At 39.9% G+C, this 20709-nt stretch overlaps 2 protein-coding genes across 8 annotated transcripts in view; both read right to left on the bottom strand.

Annotated features, from left to right (window-relative positions):
- arl13b (ADP-ribosylation factor-like 13b) overlaps positions 1-10629 on the bottom strand; it is a 45872-nt gene extending 35243 nt beyond the window's left edge. The window contains exons 1-2 of one of the 7 annotated variants that reach the window (XM_052014665.1): positions 9064-10629; positions 1605-1727 (exon numbers count right to left, since the gene is read on the bottom strand). In XM_052014665.1, the coding sequence (XP_051870625.1) occupies positions 1605-1663 (59 nt within the window). In that variant the 5' untranslated portion in view covers positions 1664-1727; positions 9064-10629. The other 6 variants (XM_052014658.1, XM_052014659.1, XM_052014660.1 and 3 more) reach the window with 6 other exon arrangements.
- Positions 10630-10795: 166 nt separating this feature from the next.
- LOC127569780 (nectin-1-like) overlaps positions 10796-20709 on the bottom strand; it is a 38642-nt gene continuing 28728 nt past the window's right edge. The window contains exon 5 of the mRNA XM_052014667.1: positions 10796-15349. The gene's annotated coding sequence lies outside the window, so the exon portion shown is untranslated. The remainder of the gene's footprint in view (positions 15350-20709) is intronic.

Raw genomic sequence — 20709 nt, 5'->3', positions numbered from 1 at the left:
AACATTAGTAGATTAATCTTAAACAAATTTACATTAATAACAAATAACTGAAAGCACTCAAGACACTGAAGCACATGGAATATTAGGTAAATATTTAATGTTAGAAATAGATGAATTCCTTTCATTTACTGGACAGTAAAGACACATACGTCAGACTATTGTTTATCGACTACAGCTCTGCCTTCAATACAATAATTCCAAGCAAGCTTCTCACCAAACTCAGAGACCTAGGACTCAACACCTCCCTCTGTAACTGGATCCTTGACTTTCTAGCAAACAGATCGCAATCAGTGAGGATAGGCAGCAATACCTCCGGCACGATTATTCTCAATACTGGTGCCCCACAAGGCTGCGTCCTCAGCCCTCTACTCTACTCTGTATACACTCATGACTGTGTGGCCAGATTCTGCTCTAACTCCATCTACAAGTTTGCAGATGCTACCACCATTGTAGGCCGTATCTCAAACAGCGATGAGTCGGAGTACAGGACGAGATAGAGAGCTTAGTGGAATGGTGTCATGACAACAACCTTTTCCTCAATGTCAACAAAACAAAAGAGCTGGTCATTGACTTCAGGAAAGGGGGCAGTGTACATGCACCTGTCTACATCAATGGTACTGAGGTCGAGAGGGTTGAGAGCTTCAAGTTCCTGGGAGTGAACATCACCAACAGCCTGTCCTGGTCAAATCACGTTGATGCCACAGCCAATAAAGCTCACCAGCACCTCTACTTCCTCAGGAGGCTAAAGAAATTTGGTTTGTCCCCTTTGACTCTCACCAGCTTTTACCGATGCACCATAGAAAGCATCCTATCTGGATGTATCACGGCTTGGTAAGGCAACTGCTCTGCCCAGGACCGCAAGAAGCTGCAGAGAGTTGTGGACACAGCCCAGTGCATCACGGACACCAGCCTCCCCTCCTTGGACTCTGTCTTTACCTCTCGTTGTCTTAGTGTAGCAGCCAGCATAATCAAAGACCTCACCCACCCGGGACATTCTCTCTTCTCTCCTCTTCGATCGGGTAGAAGATACAGGAGCCTGAGGGCACGTACCACCAGACTTAAGGACAGCTTCTACCCCACTGTGATAAGACTATTGAACGGTTCCCTTATACAACGAGATGGACTATGACCTCACGATCTATCTTGTTGTGACCTTGCACCTTATTGCACTGCACTTTCTCTGTAGCTGTGACACTTTACTCTGTACTGTTATTGTTTTTACCTGTACTTCTTCAATGCACTCTGTACTAACTCAATGTAACTGCACTGTGTAATGAATTGACCTGTACGATCGGTTTGTAAGACAAGCTTTTCACTGTACCTCGGTACAAGTGACAATAATCAATAATAAACCAATACCAATACCATTTGATGGTACAATTTATGTTGCTGGCTGACATGCAGATAGGAATCATAGCTATGCAACCTTTTCAAAACCAGTACATTTTTGAGGGAAGATAGTTTTGGAAATATCTTTGCTTTACTGGAATGAGACTTTTATTGTCATACAAGGGGAACTTTCTTTTCAAATCCAATTGCATACAGACCAATCATGTGGAGTTGTTAATAGGAAGCTCAGTTAAAGCACATGTTTAAAATCGTACCTGACAGGTTCTCGCCAACTTTTTAGCCATGAGCAGCAATTAGCCATGAGACTAAACATTCCTTCTCTGAAATGCTGGAGGATTAAACTTCAGCTGCAGATAAACCAACCAGGAGATCAACATCTGCAACAGAGTGAAGAAAGCTTACATCAACCAGAGTTTACAAGAAAGTACTTTCAAAATTAGAAATAACAAACTCAATATTATTCCATGCAAAAACAAAAAGGATTAATGGTTTTAAATGCTAAACAGGTATGAAGAAAATATAAATTATAATTTTATTATTGACATTAATAGCCAGGCTCTTTCTACCTTGGCTGGCAAATGCGGAAAATGCAGGATGCAGACAGTCAGCAAATCAGGTTGCATCAGTGGAAAGAGAAACAGACCACTGATACTGCCTGACCTGCTAAGCATTTCCAGCATTTATATTGTTTCAGATTTCCAGCATCTAAGTTTTTTTATTAATTTTCATTTACTGGCAGATTTCCATTTTAATTAGCTGAGTTGTAAACCATCAGTTTTCCTTATTCATATTTTGAACATAACAACATCAGAACTCTGCAGCTGAATGCAGCGATCAGACAAATCAATTCCTATCAATGCTGAAAACTAGTTTTCCTAAATTAAATCAGAACTAAATATGACATTGTTTACTGCAGGACAGAAAACACATTGTTTTATACTTAGTGTGTGATGTTTGTACAACATGCGTGCTAGATACATGATTCTTATAATAATATCAAATTTTCCAGGGTGGAAAGAAAATGTGAAGGAAAAAGAAATAATGGAGGAAAAGAACAATGGAAGAATTTGAAACAACACAGTTAAAGGATCATCAAGTCAAATGTTACCATGGATTCCAGAGGAGAAGGAATGGTTGAGGGTGAATATTACTAGCCATCCAACATCTTCCTCAAAGTCTCATTTTATGCTTCATTTCTGTCCTGAGGAGAGTGCATCTTTGAGGGAGAGGGCTGCAAGTTATATTCACACGAGAGGAAAATGAGGTTGGGGATAAATTGGCAACCCTCTAATTTCTGTCCTTGTCAGAAATGAACTGTTACGTGCGTTAAGCCTACACTGTAGATAGTTAGCGACAGTGCAATTTTATTTTCTTTTGTTTGATTTAGACTTTTTTTTCAAAAAAAAACAAGTTTTTATTCAGTTTTGTAACAAATCAAGCTTCTGGTCAGGAGTGAATTTTCAAGGCTTAGACAACTATTGTGTTGTGGCTGCTTCTAGTTCTGTTACTTCTTATGATCTGATGGAGACTCTTTAATTTGATCTCATTCATCCAGACAAGTTTCAGATGCTCACCTTGCTGTTCATGCAATTTCATATTTTTACCCCAATTTCAAGAGCTTAATTTATTGTCCTTCACTTTTATTAAAATAAAGCACTACCTGATCCTTCCTTTATCACCCCGGAGCATAATCTTTGGAAAGCAGCAAATTTTGACATATAATGAATAAAGATGCAACATGAAAACTAGATTGAGAATGAAGAAGTGATGAAAAAAGGAGAAAACAAGAACAATCTGCATACTTTGTACCTTCCCTACCCTCTGTTGTGTCCTCAGAGTTTCTTTTTGAAGTGCTCTCTTTGGCAAATACAACAAGCAAATCATAAAAAGACAAGTTCACAAACAACATTGAGATAAATGGTTTGATAATCCAATTTTGCTGGGGAGGTTTGAGAAAAATATTTACGAAGCATTGGTGAAATCCCTACGCTTCTTCGCCATGGAATCTTCAACATCCACCTATACGAGAGACTGGAGCTCTGTTAATTCTGGACTTGTTTCCCATTCAGAGATAGCATACAATATCAGAGGAAAAGTGCATAGTTTTTCAACTTAAAAGGTAACATGCATTTTCTATCTCAAAAGTTTTCCTTCACCATGACTTTCTAGAATAATTCTCATTTGGAAATCAAAAAGAATTATATTGTATGTCGTCAAAATATTTGGGTAAATAACAAAAAAAGTTTAAAATGCTGACATAAACTTCAAGTGAAAAGAGAACTATTGATCATTTAGATTTCAGACTGTAGTCTCAAAGAATAAATACATTCCAATCTAATACTCCCCTTTGCCTGGATAAGCACAGCTGCAACAATTATCAGGAAACCCCACACCATCCAGGAGAAAGAACCCTGCTTAATTGGCATCCTGTCAACCACCCATAAATATTTATTCACCCCACCCCTCTGCACAATTCATTCTACAAAAATAAACTGCAGTTACCATCTAGGCTGCTCTGACAGCACTTCTCAAAACCTCTACCACCAAGAAAGACAAGGACAGCAGCACATAAAATCACTAAGAACTGCAAGTTCCCTTCCAAGGTGCACAGTATCTACTGTGGGTGTGTGTGTGTGTGTGTGTGTGTGTGTGTGTGTGTGTGTGTGTGTGTGTGTGTGTGTGTGTGTGTGTGTGTGTGTGTGTGTGTATAGAGAGAGACAACACAGAAATAGGCACTTCAGCCCATCTGAGTCCACACTAATCATAAGGCACCCATTTTTACACTAATCTTACGCTACCCCATTTAATTCACCCTTCATTGCCATCAATCCCCCCCCTCAAGATTCTATCAATCATCTGCACCCTATCAGCCACTTACAGTAGCCAATTACCCCTCCTAACCCACATATTTTCAGGATGTGGAAGGAAAACAGATCACACAGATGAAACCCCACATGGTCAGAGGGACTGAAAAATCAAAAGAAAAACTGAAGATGCTGGAAACTTAAATAAAAACAGAAAATGCTGTAAATACTCAACAGGTCAGTCTGCATCTATGGAAAGAGAAACAGAGTTAATGTTTCAGGTCAAAGATCCTTCAGCAGAACCGGAGACAAAAGAAGCTTGTAAGCAGCAGGGTGGTTGGGGGAGGGGGTATGTCTCTGATGGGGTAAAACCAGGGTGACCATGGGGATAAACTCTAAACAAGATTATCTGGTTAATGAGCAAATGGAAGCAGTTAGCGAGTGAGAACATAGACAAAAGACAAAAGAATGTAGAGTTGCAAAATGCTGTCCCTCAAACTCACATTGGGCCTCATTTGTAAGACCAATAGGTCAGAGTGACAGGGACTGAGAATTTAAGTGACAGGCAACAGAAAGCTCAGGGTTGCCCCTGCAGACTGAACCCAGTGACTCTGCAAAGCGGTCACACTATCTGCATTTGGTTTCTCCAATGTGGAAGACACCACATTGTGAACACCGAATGCAGTACCCTAAATCAGTCTGTGGCCTCCAGTACAGTTAAAATGAGGCCCAACAGGAGCTTCCGTCTGGGTATGTTTCAGCCTTTTGGAGTCGATATTCAATTCTACAACTCCTAGTCGCTTGATTTTTCTGTCTGTTTCAATCAGTTGTCCATCTATGATACTGGGCATGTCTTCCGGTTCTGCATTTTGCAACCCCTCCATTCTTTTGTCTAATGTCCTCACTCTCAAACTGCTCCCATTCACTTATTAACCAGATAACCTTGTTTATAGCTTATCCCCATGGTCACCCGGTTTTACCCTATCAAACATATCCCCCTCCTTCACCCTTCTTGCAGATTTACAAGTTTCTTTTGTCTCTTTCACAGTTCTGACAAAGGGTCTTCTACCTGAAACGTTAACTGGGTTTCCGATTAAAGGAAGACCATGCAAACTCCACACAGACAGCACCAAAGGTCAGGACTGAACCCGGATCTCTGGAGTTGCGAGGAAGCGGCTCTACTAACTGTGGCACTGTGCCTCCCCTAGTCTGTTGCCGATCTTTCGTCATTGCCTATTCTAAATTCTGGAACTCCCTATCGGTACTGTGACAGCAGAATCACCAGAAGGACAACAGTGGCTCACCAGCATCTTCTTGAAGGCATTTAGAGATGGGCAATAGATGCTGGCCTTGCCAGCAATGCTAGATACCAAATAATGAATAAAAACATGCTACTCAAGCACTGAAAATCAGTAGTTATACAATGGATATGGAATCAACATGCCATGTAATGGAAAATATTATGACAATATTATTCACTATAAGCTTCAAAAAGTGCCAACAATGTTGCTCAAATCTGGAAAGTGTCTCTACCCTTCACTCCACCACCTCCTCACAGCATATCAGAAATAAAAAATTGTATTAATTGGAATATTGATTAAAAGAATGTTAATATTCATTTTGAGAAGAGAGTACTTAGGAATTCTACTCCTGAAAAGTTCAATCAAAAAAATGCCAAGGTTAAGATCCTTATTATCTGTGTTTTGAAACAAAAATCAGGAACTACATTAGGATCTTACTTCATATTTAGAAATAGTTTTACTACCCAAAAAAACTGTATTTACACATCAACTTATTCTATTCTCAGTACGTCCCAAAGTGTGTTTCACATTCAATTAATTAATTTTGAAACAGTCACTAATGCTATAAAAAAGTCCAAAAAATTACCATTAAAAGCAAATGCTGCAAAACAGACGCAGAAACGGTCTGCTGAGTTTTTCCAGCATTTTCCATTTTTATTTCAGACTTCCAGTATTAGGAGTGTATAGTAAACAAATTTTGCTCTGAGTAATTACATCCATTCTTATTCTGCATATCCTACAAAGGCAGAAAAAAAAAGCTATATTTAATTTAACCACAAAAATGCCATGGGCACCAACTGATCAACATTGAAGTAAAGAAATTAATTCTACTAAGAACAATGATCTTTGAATAAGATTTACGGTTCTTAGATTAACAGTGGCCCAACTTGCAGCAAGAATATCAAATTTAATTCAAATAAAACACTTCAGAAGCAAGAAATCTAAAACAAAAACAAAAAGTGCTGGAAGTACCCAGTAAGTCAGCTGAAAATTGTGTGGAGGAAACAAAGTTAACATTTCATGCAATGACCTTTCATTAAACTGGGAAAAGTCGGGGGGGGGGGGGTGGTGGGGGGTGAAATTTCATCATCCTGAAACTTATTAATAAAAACAAATGCTGGAAATACTCTGCAGTTCAGGCAATATCCGTGGAAAAAAGGTACAAATCATCCAACAAATCACCCTGTGAGAATGGAGACATCTGCAATGAACAGCAAAACACTGGAAGTTATTGGAGTTTTGTGAAGATTCAAAGCCACCCTGAACTTCTGAGCTTCATTTGCAAATGGCCTACTGAACTTGCAGAGAGCTAGGATTAACAATTAACAAAGTACCATTTTAATGCTATTTATATGTATGGAATACAGAATCATTCAATACAGAAAGGAAACCACTCCATGTGGCACCAGTTGGACTGTATGATTTGTTCCTGCACTACCCTCTGCAAGTCTCATCATCAAACCATTCACACAAAATGACAGAAAGAATTTAAGAAACAAGAGCAGGAATAGGCAAACTGACCCCTTAAACTGCTCTGCCATTCAATAAAGTCATGACTGATTCAATCATGACCTCAACCACTTTGCTGTTCATTCCATGTACCCCTTAACAAACATATAATTTAAATGTCTGTCAATCTCTGTTGTGTTCAAACTCTCTGCCTAGCTTTCAGGGATAGAGAATTCAAGATTCATAACCCTATGAGAAGAAAATTCCTCTTCATCATTATCTGAAATGGGTGACAACTTGTTCTGAAACTATGGCCCCTAGTTTTAGAAAGGTTCGCCAAGGGAAACATTCTCAAAATCCTCTCAACATCAACAGCGTCACTCCCCCTCAAAATACTATCCTCCCATTCTTCTAAACTTCAATGAGTATTGGTCCAACCTGCTGAACCTTTCTTCATGTGTCAACCCCTTGATCCTAGGAATCAACCAAGTGATCCTTCTCTGTACAGGCAACCCCTGCACAGGGGGGCGGGCAGAGGGTTGTGTTCCTGGAAAACGGCGATTTTCCGTAACACAAAATCACGTCATCTGCACATACATTAAGAAACGAGTTGAAAACAGTGTTTATTTATTTTCTTTTTTTCCCCCCCATCTGAATTCCATGAGAGCAAATTTTATATCTCAAATCTTTGGGTAGTCATTTGCGAATTCTGTAAGGGCGAATTTCCATTGCTCAAACAGCCATATCACTAAGGTTGTCTGTACCTATATGGTCTCACCAGTGTCCTGTAAAGTTGAATTAATACCTCCCTATTTTTAAACTTCATTACTCTTGCAATAACAGCCTTCTTAAATTATTTGCTCATCTGGATGCCAACATTTTGCATTTCTAGATCCCTTTGTACTCCAACATTATGTGGTTTCACTCCATTTAAATAATAGTTTGCTTTTTCATTCTTCATATTGACAATCTCATATTTCCCACATTATGCTCTACCAATCTCCTGCCCACTCACTGAACCCACCAATACCCCCTCAATAAGGTTCACTGTCCTCCTCACAACTTGCTATCTCATCGATCTTTCTATTATCAACAAATTTAGTTATTGTGCACTCAGTCTGCTCTCACTGGAAATACGGAGCAAATCAAATAATTTGAGTGATAATTAGTGATTGAGTTAATGTTTCAGGTCAATGAGCTTTTATCAAACTGGGAAAGTTAGGGGGAAAGAGTCATCAACCCGAAACTTGTTATTAATCATAAAAACAACTTGAAGGTTGCAATGTGGAAGGCGGCCATTTGACTCCTCGAGTTCGTGCAGATTCTATGCAAGGACATCGCATTCTCTCGCCCTCTCCCAGGGCACAGCAATTTCCCCCCTCTCAGGTACTCAAAAGTCACAAATGGATGCCCCGCCACACTACCTTACAGTGTATTCCGGATCCTACCCTTTGGCTGGGTGAAGAAAAAGTCGTTATGTCACTTTCAAGCAGATATTTGTTTACAGAACATAAATATTGCCAATGTCGGTCACATCATAGGACTGCATTGACAAAGCAAGAAAGCTGGGAACAAGAAGGATGGAAAACAAGGCGCCACGTTAGAGACGAATTTGAAATGTATTACTGGAACACTACTATCCACGAACAGTGCTGGAAGATATCAATCCAACAATTACCATGCAATCCGTGAACAGCTTACACAACTCAGTGAGATAACTGAGTTGAAACAAATTAAAAACTTCACAAAAAAATAACTAAGATTTGGAGCCATAAAGGAATGCTTTCTATGGCAGGAAAAGCTCCAACTCAGTGAAATAACGTCCAGCCCCCCACCCACCCACAAACAAAGATCTTGAGCAGGCGAGACGTCTGCAGGGACTCCTTGTTCCTTCCCCCAGAACACCGATGAAAGCCTCCGGTGGTTAGCGCCAACCTCGGACAGAGACTAACTGAAGCACACGCCGCCCAACCGAACCGCGCAGCAAATCTCTGCGATTCCGCTCCCCCCACCACCCCCAGCGGCGCCGGCCTCGTCGCTCAGACTACGGGGGGAGGGGGGGGGACACACTCGGGCCCCGAGGTCGGGGCCTGCTTCCCTAGCGGAGCAGAGGCAGGCGCTCCAAGACGGAGCGATCCCACCCGAGCTCGGGTACTCACCGCCCTGTCACGGCCGCCGTTCCCCGTCGGCCGCGGCCTGCTCTCTGCGTGTATGTACAGTTACCGCGGCGCTCGTTACCACGGGGGTTACCTGGTCCTACCGTCGCCCTGGTGACGAGACCTGCGTCGCCTGGTAGCCCAGTGACGTCACGACATTCGGGGCCGCTCGCTCCATCCCTGGGTCAGCGTTCGATTTCTGCCTGGAGCAAGCGCAACCGCCTTGGCTTGGCCGATCCAGCCGCGCTGAGTGAATGCAGCAACTCACGTAGTCTGTCCCCGGATTATGTTGGTGACAAGTCAAAAAACTGGAAGTTATGATTTCAGCATACCAGGCTTTAAAATGATGCACCACCGTAGACCCTACGTATAGAAAATGTAGGTGTTATGCATTTTCTGTACATACATCACATATGTGCCTTTTCTATTAACCCATAAACAGATGTTTAGACATCCTGGAGCTTTCTCACCCAAATGAAAGAAATCCAACAACTGTGCATTCTCTTAAGAGAGCAGAAACTAATTGAATATCAAATCGTGCTAGAAAACAAAAGAAACGTTAACTAGTAATAATTTCCACTATCCACGACGTACTCCTGTAGATAGTCTTAAGTGTGTCAGTGCCACTGAGTCAGGGAACACCGCTTGCACCATTTCCATGGTACCCTGGCACATGCAAAGGAGCGGAAGAAAGGCGAATGACAGCTCTACCACATCTGAGAGATGTTAAAAGTGACATTTTAGACCTACGAGGCATTGGGAATGTTCGTTACTCCATGAACGTTTAATGCATAATGCCTACATTTGCAACCTTCTTTCACTTGCTTTACGTGTTGTCATGCTCACCTTTAGTAATGTTGTTAATGGCAGCCATTATGAAAGAAAATTCAGCGTAGCTGTGATCTTTACAACTACTGCTTGTGCATTGTAAATTATTATGGTTTCTTTCGCAAACGCAGTGTACGCAGGACAGCTCCTGGAATCACAAGTGCTAGCACATCAGTAGCATGCGCCTCTTGTCCAAACTCCTGGACGAGAGGAGGCTTTTCCAAAGAAGCGAGATGCAAATATAACCTAAAAGCCAAAAAATAACCTGCAAACACTGGAAATCTGAAATTAAAACAAAAATTGCTGGAAATGCTCAGTATCTTCAATAGCATCTGTGATGAGAGAAACGGCGTTAATGTGACACCTTCCAGATGTTAAGTGTTCTCATTAGAAAATGCATTGTACCCTCTTTAGAAATGGTGTGAGAGAAATGGGAAACCTGCAGCAGAAAATAAAAAGAGGACTTAGAAATTGGCCTCAAAGATATTTTTAAAGAACGAAAATTTGTACTTCAATAAATCAGTAAATACGTTATTATTTAAGAAGTGATTCAAATACTGAGTCTAATTTAGGAAAAACAATTTTTTTTTTACATGCCTATTAACTTTACTCAATGTCTGAAGCACCTGACCTAAAAATGATAGGCCTGTTTGGCAACATTTGTTCCATTTTCATGTGCTTAGTGCCTTTAAAGGAGCTACCAAGGAGTGTTTGATGGTCTTTTTATGCAACTATGATATACACAGCAACTTGCTTAATTGTTATCTTATCCACCACTTAAACACTTCCTCTCTCCATCATCATTGTACAGTGCTGCAGTGTGTACTACATATAAATTGGTAATGGTGGAAAATGGAACAAATGTTGCCAAACAGGCCTGTCATTTTTAAGGCAGGTGCTTCAGACATTGAGTAGAAGTTAATGGGCATGTAATAAAAAGGATGTGTTCTTTCCTAAATTAGACTCAGTACTTGAATCACTTCTTAAATATAAAACAAGACCAAAATATTGCTGGTGTCTGTAATTAAAGCAGCCCACTGTCTACTCCAGAGAGACAAAATGTGACCGAAAATCCAAAAAGGGAAATTGTGATCTATTCATGGGTCCTTGGTGTAAGAAGCTTAAAATTATTTGTTGTTGCTCATCCGAGGAATAACACATAGCGATGTCAAAGAGAATTAATATCAATTGTGCCAAATAATGACAAGATGCCAAAGATATTGGATTTTTAGGTGACTGTCCAAGCAAAGTATTGAATTTATTTATTTTTCAGGATTATAGCATTGCTGACAAGGCAGATTCTTTTGCCCATCCCTAATTGCCCTTGAGAGGGTGGTGGTGAGCCGCCATCTTGAACCACTGTGGCCCTTCTCATGAAGGTGCCGCAAAAAAACTGTTGCATTGGGAGTTCCAGGATTTGGAGATAGCAATGATGAAAGAATGGCAATATACTTCAACTGGTATTGGTATTGGTCTATTATTGTCACTTGTACCGAGTTACGGTGAAAAACTTGTCTTGCATACCGTTCATACAGATCAATTCATTACACAGTGCATTGAGGTAGTACAGGGTAAAAACAATAACAGAATACAGAGTAAAGTGTCACAGCTACAGGGAAGTGCAGTGCAGGTAGACAATAAGGTGCAAAGTCATAACAAGGTAGTTTGTGAGGTCAAGAGTCCATCGCATCATATAGGGGAACTGTTCAATAGTCTTATCAGAAGCTGTCCTTGAGCCTGGTGGTATGTGCCCTCAAGCTCCTGATTGGAGAGGGGAGAAGAGAGACTGACCCAGGTGGGTGGGGTCTCTGATTATGTTGGCTGCTTCACCAAGGCAGCGAGAGGTATAGACAGAGTCCACGGAGGGAAGGCTGGTTTTTGTGATGTGCTGAGCTGTGTCCACAACTCTCTGCAGTTTCTTGCAGTCCTGGGCAGAGCAGTTGCCATGCCAAGCCGTGATGCATTCAGATAGGCTGCTTTCTATGGTGTATCGATAAAAGTTGATGAGTGTCAAAGGGGACATGCCAAATTTCTCTAGCCTCCTGAGGAAGTAGAAGCGCTGGTGAGCTTTCTTGGCCATGGCTTCTATGTGCTTGGACCAGGACAGACTATTGGTGATGTTCACTCCTGGGAACTTGAAGCTCTCAACCCTTTTGACCTCAGCACCATTGATGTAGACAGGTGCATGTACACCACCCCCTTTCCTGAAGTCAATGACCAGCTCTTTTGCTGATATTGAGGGAAAGGTTGTTGTCATGACACCATGTTACTAAGCTCTCTATCTCCTTCCTGTACTCTGACTCATCGCTGTTTGTGATACAGCCTACAACGGTGGTATCATCTGCAAACTTACAGACGGAGCTAGAGCAGGATCCGGCCATGCGGTCATGAGTATATAGGGAGTAGAGTAGAGGACTGAGGACGCAGCCTTGTGGGGCACCAGTGTTGAGAATAATGGTGCCGGAGGTGTTGCTGCCTATCCTCACTGATTGCGGTCTGTTGGTCAGGAAGTGAAGGATCAGTTGCAGAAGGAGGTGTTGAGTCTCAGGTCTCGGAGTTTGGTGATGAGTTTGCTTGGAATTATAGTATTGAAGGTGGAGCTGTAGTCAATAAACTATAGTCTAACACAGGTGTCTTTACTGTCCAGATGCTCCAGAGTTGAGTGTAGGGCCAGGGAGATGGTGTCCACTGTAGACCTGTTTCGGCAGTATACGCATTGCAGTGGGTCAAGGTTGTCTGGGAGGCTAGAGTTGATGTGTGCCATGACCAGCCTCTCAAAGCACTTCATGATGGTGGATGTCAGAGTCACTGGTCGGTAGTCATTAAGGCATGTTACCTTTTTTTTCTTAGGTACTGGGATAATAGTGGTCTCCTTAAAACAGGTGGGAACCTCAGATTGAAGTAGGGAGAGGTTCAATATGTCTGCAAATACCCCCGCCAGCTGATCAGCACAATATCTGAGGACATGGCCTGAGAGTGAAACTCTCAAAAAGACATACTTGACATGGTATCTGTTGTGGAGACTCACTGATGAACAATATAATCATTACATCATCGAAAGTGGCTTTTCATCCCACCTGCTAGTTCTTTGCAAGAGCAATCCCATCAGTTCCATACCCTGCTCCTTCACCTTAGCTCTCCATATTTTTCTCCCCAGTTACCTTTATAATTCCCTTTTAAAAGAAATGAATGAATTTCTTTTCACCACTGCTTCAGATAATGAATTGCAGATCATTACAACCCACTGCATGAGGAAGTTCTTCCTCATGTCATCCTTGATATTTTGCCACTTTAAATTGGTATCTAGTTCTCAATCATTTTTCTTTATTCATTTTGTCTCATCTCTTGTTGAACTTGAATATCTCTGTCAAATCACCTCTTAACCTCTGTTTCTAAAAAGAGAAAAATCCCAGTTTCTCCATCCTATTGATGTAACTGAAATCCCTCAATCCTTGGGATTATTCTACAAAATATTTTATGCATCCTCTCAGGTCTTCACATTCTTCATATCATTCAATGAGCAAAATTGGCTGCAGAATTGCAGCTGAGAAAGTGTTTTCTAGAAGTTCTGCATAATTCCATTACTCTTTCATTCCACTACTCTCTTTATAAAGCCCAGGACCTGCATGATTTGTTATTAGTTTTCTCAGTCCGTCCAACTACCTTCAAAGATTTGTGCTTACCTACACCCAAATCCGCCACCCTCCCGTCTCATATCCCTTCTAGAATCAAATACTTTGGCTTTCCTTGTTCTTCCCTCCAAAATGTATTGCTTTGTATTTCTCTTTCTTAAATTTCATCTGCCACTTGTCTGCCCATTCAATTAGACTGTCTATATGTCCAAGTTTTGGGTCATCTGCAATTTTTGCATTGATATCAAGAAAAGCAGTGAGGATCACTGCATTACTTCCTCTAGCCTGAGCAACAACCATTCAACATGACTCTCTGTTTCTTGTCCCTCTGCTAGTCTCTTTTCTATGCCACCAATGCCATTTTAATCCATGGGCTTCAATTTTGCAAATTACAATCATTTCTATAATGACAATATAGAAATATAGTTCAGACCCATTCATTCACCTAAAGATTTTTTTTCAGTGTTGGATGTTGAGTTCTGAAAACTAGGTTCACAGGCTTAAATGATCAAATTAATCTCCAAGATGAAGGTTCAAAACTGATCACCGTAAAGCCTTTAGAAATGCAGTGAAACACAGTATATATCCAAAGAGGTAGTGGTTTATTTGCTAAGCAGATACTAATACCAAGACATTAATCGGGAAGAATATGACAATGTTAAATTATTACAAAGCAGGCACACAACATGCTTCAACTGTCCAATCAACATCACATTTTGAATACACAAGTGGATAGGGAACAAGTAGCATGTTCAAGCTTAAAGTTACACTCCAAAACCATCACAATGCCATCAATTTATCATTGAAAAAACAATTTGTTTATTAATGCCTTTGAATGGAGGACACCTAATGCTTTTATCTATTCTGGTTTACATGTAACTTAAGTCACAACAAATATGTGGCTAACCTTAATTGCCCTGTTAAGTATGCTCAAACATAGGCCTACAGAACACACAGTTGTACGATGTTATCTTTTGGTTATGGAATATTATGCTCTCTCAAGGAGAGCTTCCAGGTGGTTAGTTACAACAATTTTCCAACATACAAAATGCTCAAAAGCTATGTAATTAGTTTTCTGTTTTTCTTCATACTAAACATAGCACAGTAAAAAAAATACAGAAAAAAAAACTTGAATAATACTGGAAGTGATTATTAAGAACATCACAGAGTAGAAATGTTTTTACTGCAATACACTTTTTTATACAGTATATCATGCAACTTACTAAATAAAACTGGTAAAAAAGTTACTCACAAAATGTGACATTTGATATTTCAGTAATAGAGTACAGCTACTAGAAATTAAACCAGCAAAATTTTTGTGGAAGTAAACAAATATAGCTTCTGAATACACAATAAAAAATTAGCCTTACAGTATATTTATTGCAATAGATTGAGAACAGATGATCTATGCTATTTCAGTTAATTTTATATTTCAATTGTAAACAAATTTTCCACAATATTTATATCACATTGTGTTGTAATAAACAAATAAAAAACTTTTTTTCTGTCTTGTTAATGCAGATATGAGTTATTTAAAAATAATCGACCAATGCTTAAGTCATTTTAAAAGGAATTTCATTTGTGTGGTGTAAATGTATAATTGCAATTAGTCACTGTGTAATAATTGATTTAACCTATCTGGCAATCTTGTTAGGGAACAACATTTACACATAGAAGCAGCATTTTTTAATGTTCATCTTTGTTCCCGTTCTTGTAAATCTTGTTTTGCAGTCAAAGTGCTTGTAGTCAGATGCCCGAATTTGTCCTATTTTGTCATTTGAACTGCCATTGTTGAACAAGATGTCTTAATGTCCAAATAAGGTCCAACCCTAAAAAAAGCCATATTGTAAATGAATAAAATTAAGAGACCAAAATGCAATAGGATAGTGTAATTTTATTAAGCAACAAAACATTTGAAAGAGCATGTCTGTGTTTGAAGACCCACAAGGTGTTGACAACATCATTTATTGATTTCACTAGCTCAGCTAGGAGTGAGCTTTTGAGACCACAAGAAACAGCAATGGGAGTGGACCATTTTGTCTTTTGAGCCTGCTCTTCCATTCAGTAAGATCATGGCTGATCTGACATTCCTCATCCATTTTCCTGCACTGGGCCCAGATCCCTTGATTCCTTTACTGAGCTACCTCAGCTTTGAACATATTCCAGGATTCAGCCACAACTGTTTTCTGGGGCAAGGAATTCCAAAGACTCATAACACTTTGAGAGAAGAGGTTCTTCCTCATCTCAGTCTTAAATTAGATCATGTCCTCTGTCCTAGACTCTCTTACAAAGGTAAATATTCTCGTAACTTTTATCCTGTCCAGCCCTCTAACAATCTTATGTGATTCAATCAGATCATCCTTCATTCTTTTAAGTTCCATTGAGTGTAGTCTCAGCCTATTCAACCTTTCCTCATGAGATAATCACCCCATACATAGGATAATCCCAGTGAACCTTCTCTAAACTGCCTCCAATAATATATATTTCCGTGAATAAGAGAACCAAAACTCAACCCAATACTCATACTAATATAACTAGGTCCTTATTAAAAGTTATACAGGACTTCCTTACTGTTATACTTCAACCATCCTGAAATAATAGTCAGTACTATTAGCCATCCTGTGCACCTGTATACTAGCTTTTTGTGTTTCTTTTATGAGAATCCGTTTGTACTGCAGCTTTCTGCAGTCTTTCTCCATTTAAATAAAAACCTTTTTTATCATTCTTCCTTCCAAAGTGAACAACTTCTCATTTCCCACATTATACTTTATTTGCTATTTTTTTGTATCCTCAACCTATCAATATCTCCCTGCAAATGTTTTGTATCCTTCTCACCCCTTTATCTCTATCACTGTAATAGCTTTTGAAACAGCAGATACAAGGTTTTACTGCTCCAGATAGTTTATTTGCATGACCAGTCATAACACGAGATAAAAACACAGATGTATTTGATGGATGACATATGTGGTGGGTGGAGAAAATTATTTTTGTCAGAATTAAAGAAACAAAGTCCTTTGGAAGTGAGTGTCACAATGCTAATGCAGAAGTTCAGAAGTCTTTGATGCCTTCCATGAAGCACCTCATAAGTTTATGTGAAAATTGTTTTGCTGACTTATGCTGCCCAGAATACCCTAGTGCTTGTAACTGGGCACAGTATTTCGTGGCCAATAATTTGCAATCAGCAGCAAACCAATGTTGTTTCCTCCTACCTGCAGAAAAGCTCAACCTCACTGATTTAATGGTTTCTGTGCAAAAACTTCCCTTTTCTAAACACCAGCTGCTGTCAAATGTCAGTTCATTTGGATCTCTGGCACCCAGCAGTTGAGCCACCATTAAGCTGGCTGACATATTAAAGATTCTCACAGGTAACAAATCAAAATGAAAATGTTTCATATGGTTTTTGCCTAATATAGATGCAAACGTGTAAATGATTAAAGTAGAAGCTGAAGTAGCATTTAAAAACTTTTAAAGTATAGGCTAGTAATTCCTGCATGTCAGTAATACTTTTATAATAATGGTGTCTGAGGTTCCTCCAACAATTTTGTGTGAGGTTCTCCTGTAGAGAAATTCTGTCATACACAAAACCAAAAATAAAGGAAGGCCTTTTGAACAATGAATACACCATTCCAAACCTAAGGAAGTGAGTCAGAACACTGCTTGTTTTGGAGCTGGAGGGAGCTGCTGATGGAGATGAGCCATAGAATCACACAGCATGGAAACAGGCCCTTCAGCCCAACTGGTCCATGCCGACCAAGATGCTCAAGTTAGTCCCATTTGCCCGCATTTAATCCATATCCTTCTAAACCTTTCCCATCAATGTACCTGTCTGACTGTCTTTTGATTGTCATTGTATCTGCCTCAACCACTTAATCTGGCAGCTCATTCCATATACATACCACCCTTTGTGTAAAAAAGCTGCCCCTCAAGTCCTATTGAATCTTTCTCCTCTAACTTTTGACCTCTAGTTCTTGATTCCCCAACCCTGGGAAAATGACCAAGAGCATTCATCCTATCTATACCCCTCATGATTTTACATACCTGACATGGGGGGGTGGAGAGAGAGAGAGAGAGAGAGAGAGAAAGAGCATGAGAGAAGAGAGAGAGAGAGATAGGAGTTAGAGAGGATCAAGCTTGGGTGGTTAAGGGCATCAGGAAGTGCAGCAGAGGAGTAAGGGATGTAGTGAGGGTACATTGGAGATCAGGCCGGTTTGTCAGACACGACAATGAGTGGGGGGGGGGGGGGGGGGGTTGGGGAAGGGATCAGATACAAGAGCAATCTTGAATTTGAGGAAGATGGCTGAAGAGACGATCAAACCAAGGTTTATGAGGTCAAGTGGAAAGGAGTCCACTGAACACATGAGTAGAAGCCATAGCAACATAGGCAGAGAGAAAAAGGGGCTTGTTGATGGTGGGACTAAGGAAAATACATAGAGGATCTGTCTGTCTTGGACTTCAAAGCAGAGGATAAAACAAAGATGGTCCCCTCTGACTAACACTGAAGGAGGCCTTAACATTCCAGTCAAGATATGTTTAGTGGGAGTGGCCAATGCTGATTATAGGCCTCAATTGCACAAACTAACTTTGTGGTTAAAAAAAACTCATAAAGTGTGTTGCATGCAATTTGCTATCTGCACATTCCTGGGTTTTAGATAATATTTATTTGTATAAGGAACAAGGATGTTGCTCCATATAAGTGAATTTCTGGTCTACGACTTTTTACTTTAAAATCCCTTATATTTTTAAATATTCGGAAAGTAAATTACAATACACAATCATATTGTTTTATGGCCCTAGAGGCTGCTAAGCAGACATTAGAGCTTAATTCACCATTAAAAACTCACTTAGACCTTGTTTAACCAAGCATAAGATTTTCAGTGTATGTTACAGTGAGCTTGTTTGCTTAAAGCTTATGTTCACATTTGTTCAACTAATTTCATCCTTACTGCATAAAGCACAATGTGCAAAGGCAAACCAAATCACTAATAGGAATTTTGGAATTCAACATTGTCATGCACGCATGAAAACCCCGCTTGGTTTCAATTCATGGAGCAATAACAAAGAACACCAATGATATTGCCAACATTACTGTCCTGAATCAAGGTGATTATGCAATTTGATATCTTGCTTCCAAATATTAGGTAGGTGGAATGCATCCTCAAACCATTAAGGGATAGTGATGGAAAATTAAGGTGGGCTATTTCCTAAATTTGCCTTGGATTCTTTAATATGTTCAGTGGTTGCAGACATTACCAGCAAACAAACATTTATTTTCAAAGATGATTAATTATCTCTTCAAACTAAATGGCTTGCTATTTCCAAAGGCTTTAAGACTCAACCACCTTGGGTGGTCTAGGGTCACATAAATGTCAGACTGGATAAGAGCAACAAATATCCTTCTCGATGGGTTTCTACAGTTTTCATGTCCTCCATTATTGATATTAGCTTTTTTATACTAGCTTCTTTAATATCTTGAATTAAATTCCCCCGCTATGGAACTGATGACAAAGGAAGAACGTTGGTGAATCAGACTAGGCTTTTTTTAATAGCAATCCAGTCACTCTATTTTTCATTGCAATTATGTTTTTTACGTACTGGAATTTAAGTTTCTCATCTCTTTGGATCAATAATCTGGTCCTCTGCATGTTTGTCTAATAACCATGGTTATTAGACAAACATCCAGAGGACTAGATTATTGATCCTAGAATCAGGCCAGGGTCTTCTGCTCTAACAAAGGAATGGAGGGCCAAGGAGGATCAATGAAAACTTTTATGGAAAGATATTGGTTTTCAATGGAGAAGCGAGTCTCCTGTGGGACTGATTCCCTCTTACTAGTAATGGTGAGGAGTTTTTATGTACCGAATGCAGTGGTTAGCCTGATAACTTCTCAGACACAGTCACTGGTAGCAGGGGAATAATAGAGGATGATCCATCTATGACCCATTCAGTTAGAAATTGATTAGGTAAAAGAAACAAGGCCACAGAATTGGGCTCCAAAATCCAGCCCTGATTCAGTTTCAGGGCAGAGGAAACCAAGAGCTTATCTTGAGCATGCAAGTCTTTGGTAGTCAAAACCACATCTGAGAAGTGAATTACTTATTTTGGTTATAATGGATGTTTAGGTTAGGTAAGGTTAGTAAGGTTAGTAAGTAATGTCAGGTTAGTTTTCCCATCAGCAGCCATGAATATTTTCAAAAAGGGAATAGATCTTGCACTATCTGAACACTTTTTTGACAGAAGTTAGGGTCACCCCAACATTTTAGTATAATACAGGTTATAACTATAAATAACTGACCAACTTCTTCATTGAGGTGTAGTGAAGGTCAGTGGGAATTCCAAAGAAAATACAACTGATAATATCTAACTAATTTGCATCAGTGCAAAGTGATGCATTTTGAGAAGTTAAACCAGGCCAGGACATACGGAGTGAATGGCAGGGCCCAGGCAAGTGTTATGAATAGAGAGACCTTGGGGTACATGTATATAGTTCCTTGAAATGGCAATACAGGTAGACAGAGCCGTGAAGAAGGCACATGGTATGCTTGCTTTCATCAGCTGAGGCACTGAATATAGCATTTGTGACGTCATGTTACTGTTGTACAAATCGTTGGTTACACTACACTTGGAATATTGTGTACAGTTCTGGTTGCCATGCAATGTAATTAAGTGAATGAAGGAGGCTGAGGGATGACCTTGTAGAGGTTCATAAAATTATGAGGGACATGGGTAAGATGGATTGTCACAGTTATTTTCCCATTGTCGGGGAATCTAAAACTAGAGGGCATAGGTTTAAGATGAGAGGGGAAAGATGTAAAGGTGATCGGAGGGTAAATTTTTCACCCAGAGAGTGGTGGGTATATGGAATGAGCTGCCAGTGGAGTTGGTAGAAACAGGTACAATGATAACATTTAAAAGACATTTGGACAAGTATGTGGATAGGGAAAGTTTAGCAGGATATGGGCCAAATGCAGGCAATTGGGACTAACATAGATAGGCACCTTGATCAGCATGAATGAGTTGGGCTGAAGGGCCTGTTCCCACGCTGTTTAACTCTACATTAAAAAAAATATGTATTCCAATGGAACAGTCAATGACATATAGAATCATGGAATGGGCTCTGGTGGAAATCCAAACAATGACTCAAAACACTGCTTTGTGCATTACATTTGCCCACTTTGGCCTTGTGATGTTA

This window comes from Pristis pectinata, chromosome 4, assembly GCF_009764475.1.
Source record: "Pristis pectinata isolate sPriPec2 chromosome 4, sPriPec2.1.pri, whole genome shotgun sequence".
Taxonomy (NCBI): Eukaryota; Metazoa; Chordata; class Chondrichthyes; order Rhinopristiformes; family Pristidae; genus Pristis; species Pristis pectinata.
Note: the sequence above shows the minus strand (reverse complement) of the source record. Positions and strands in the feature narration are given on the sequence as shown.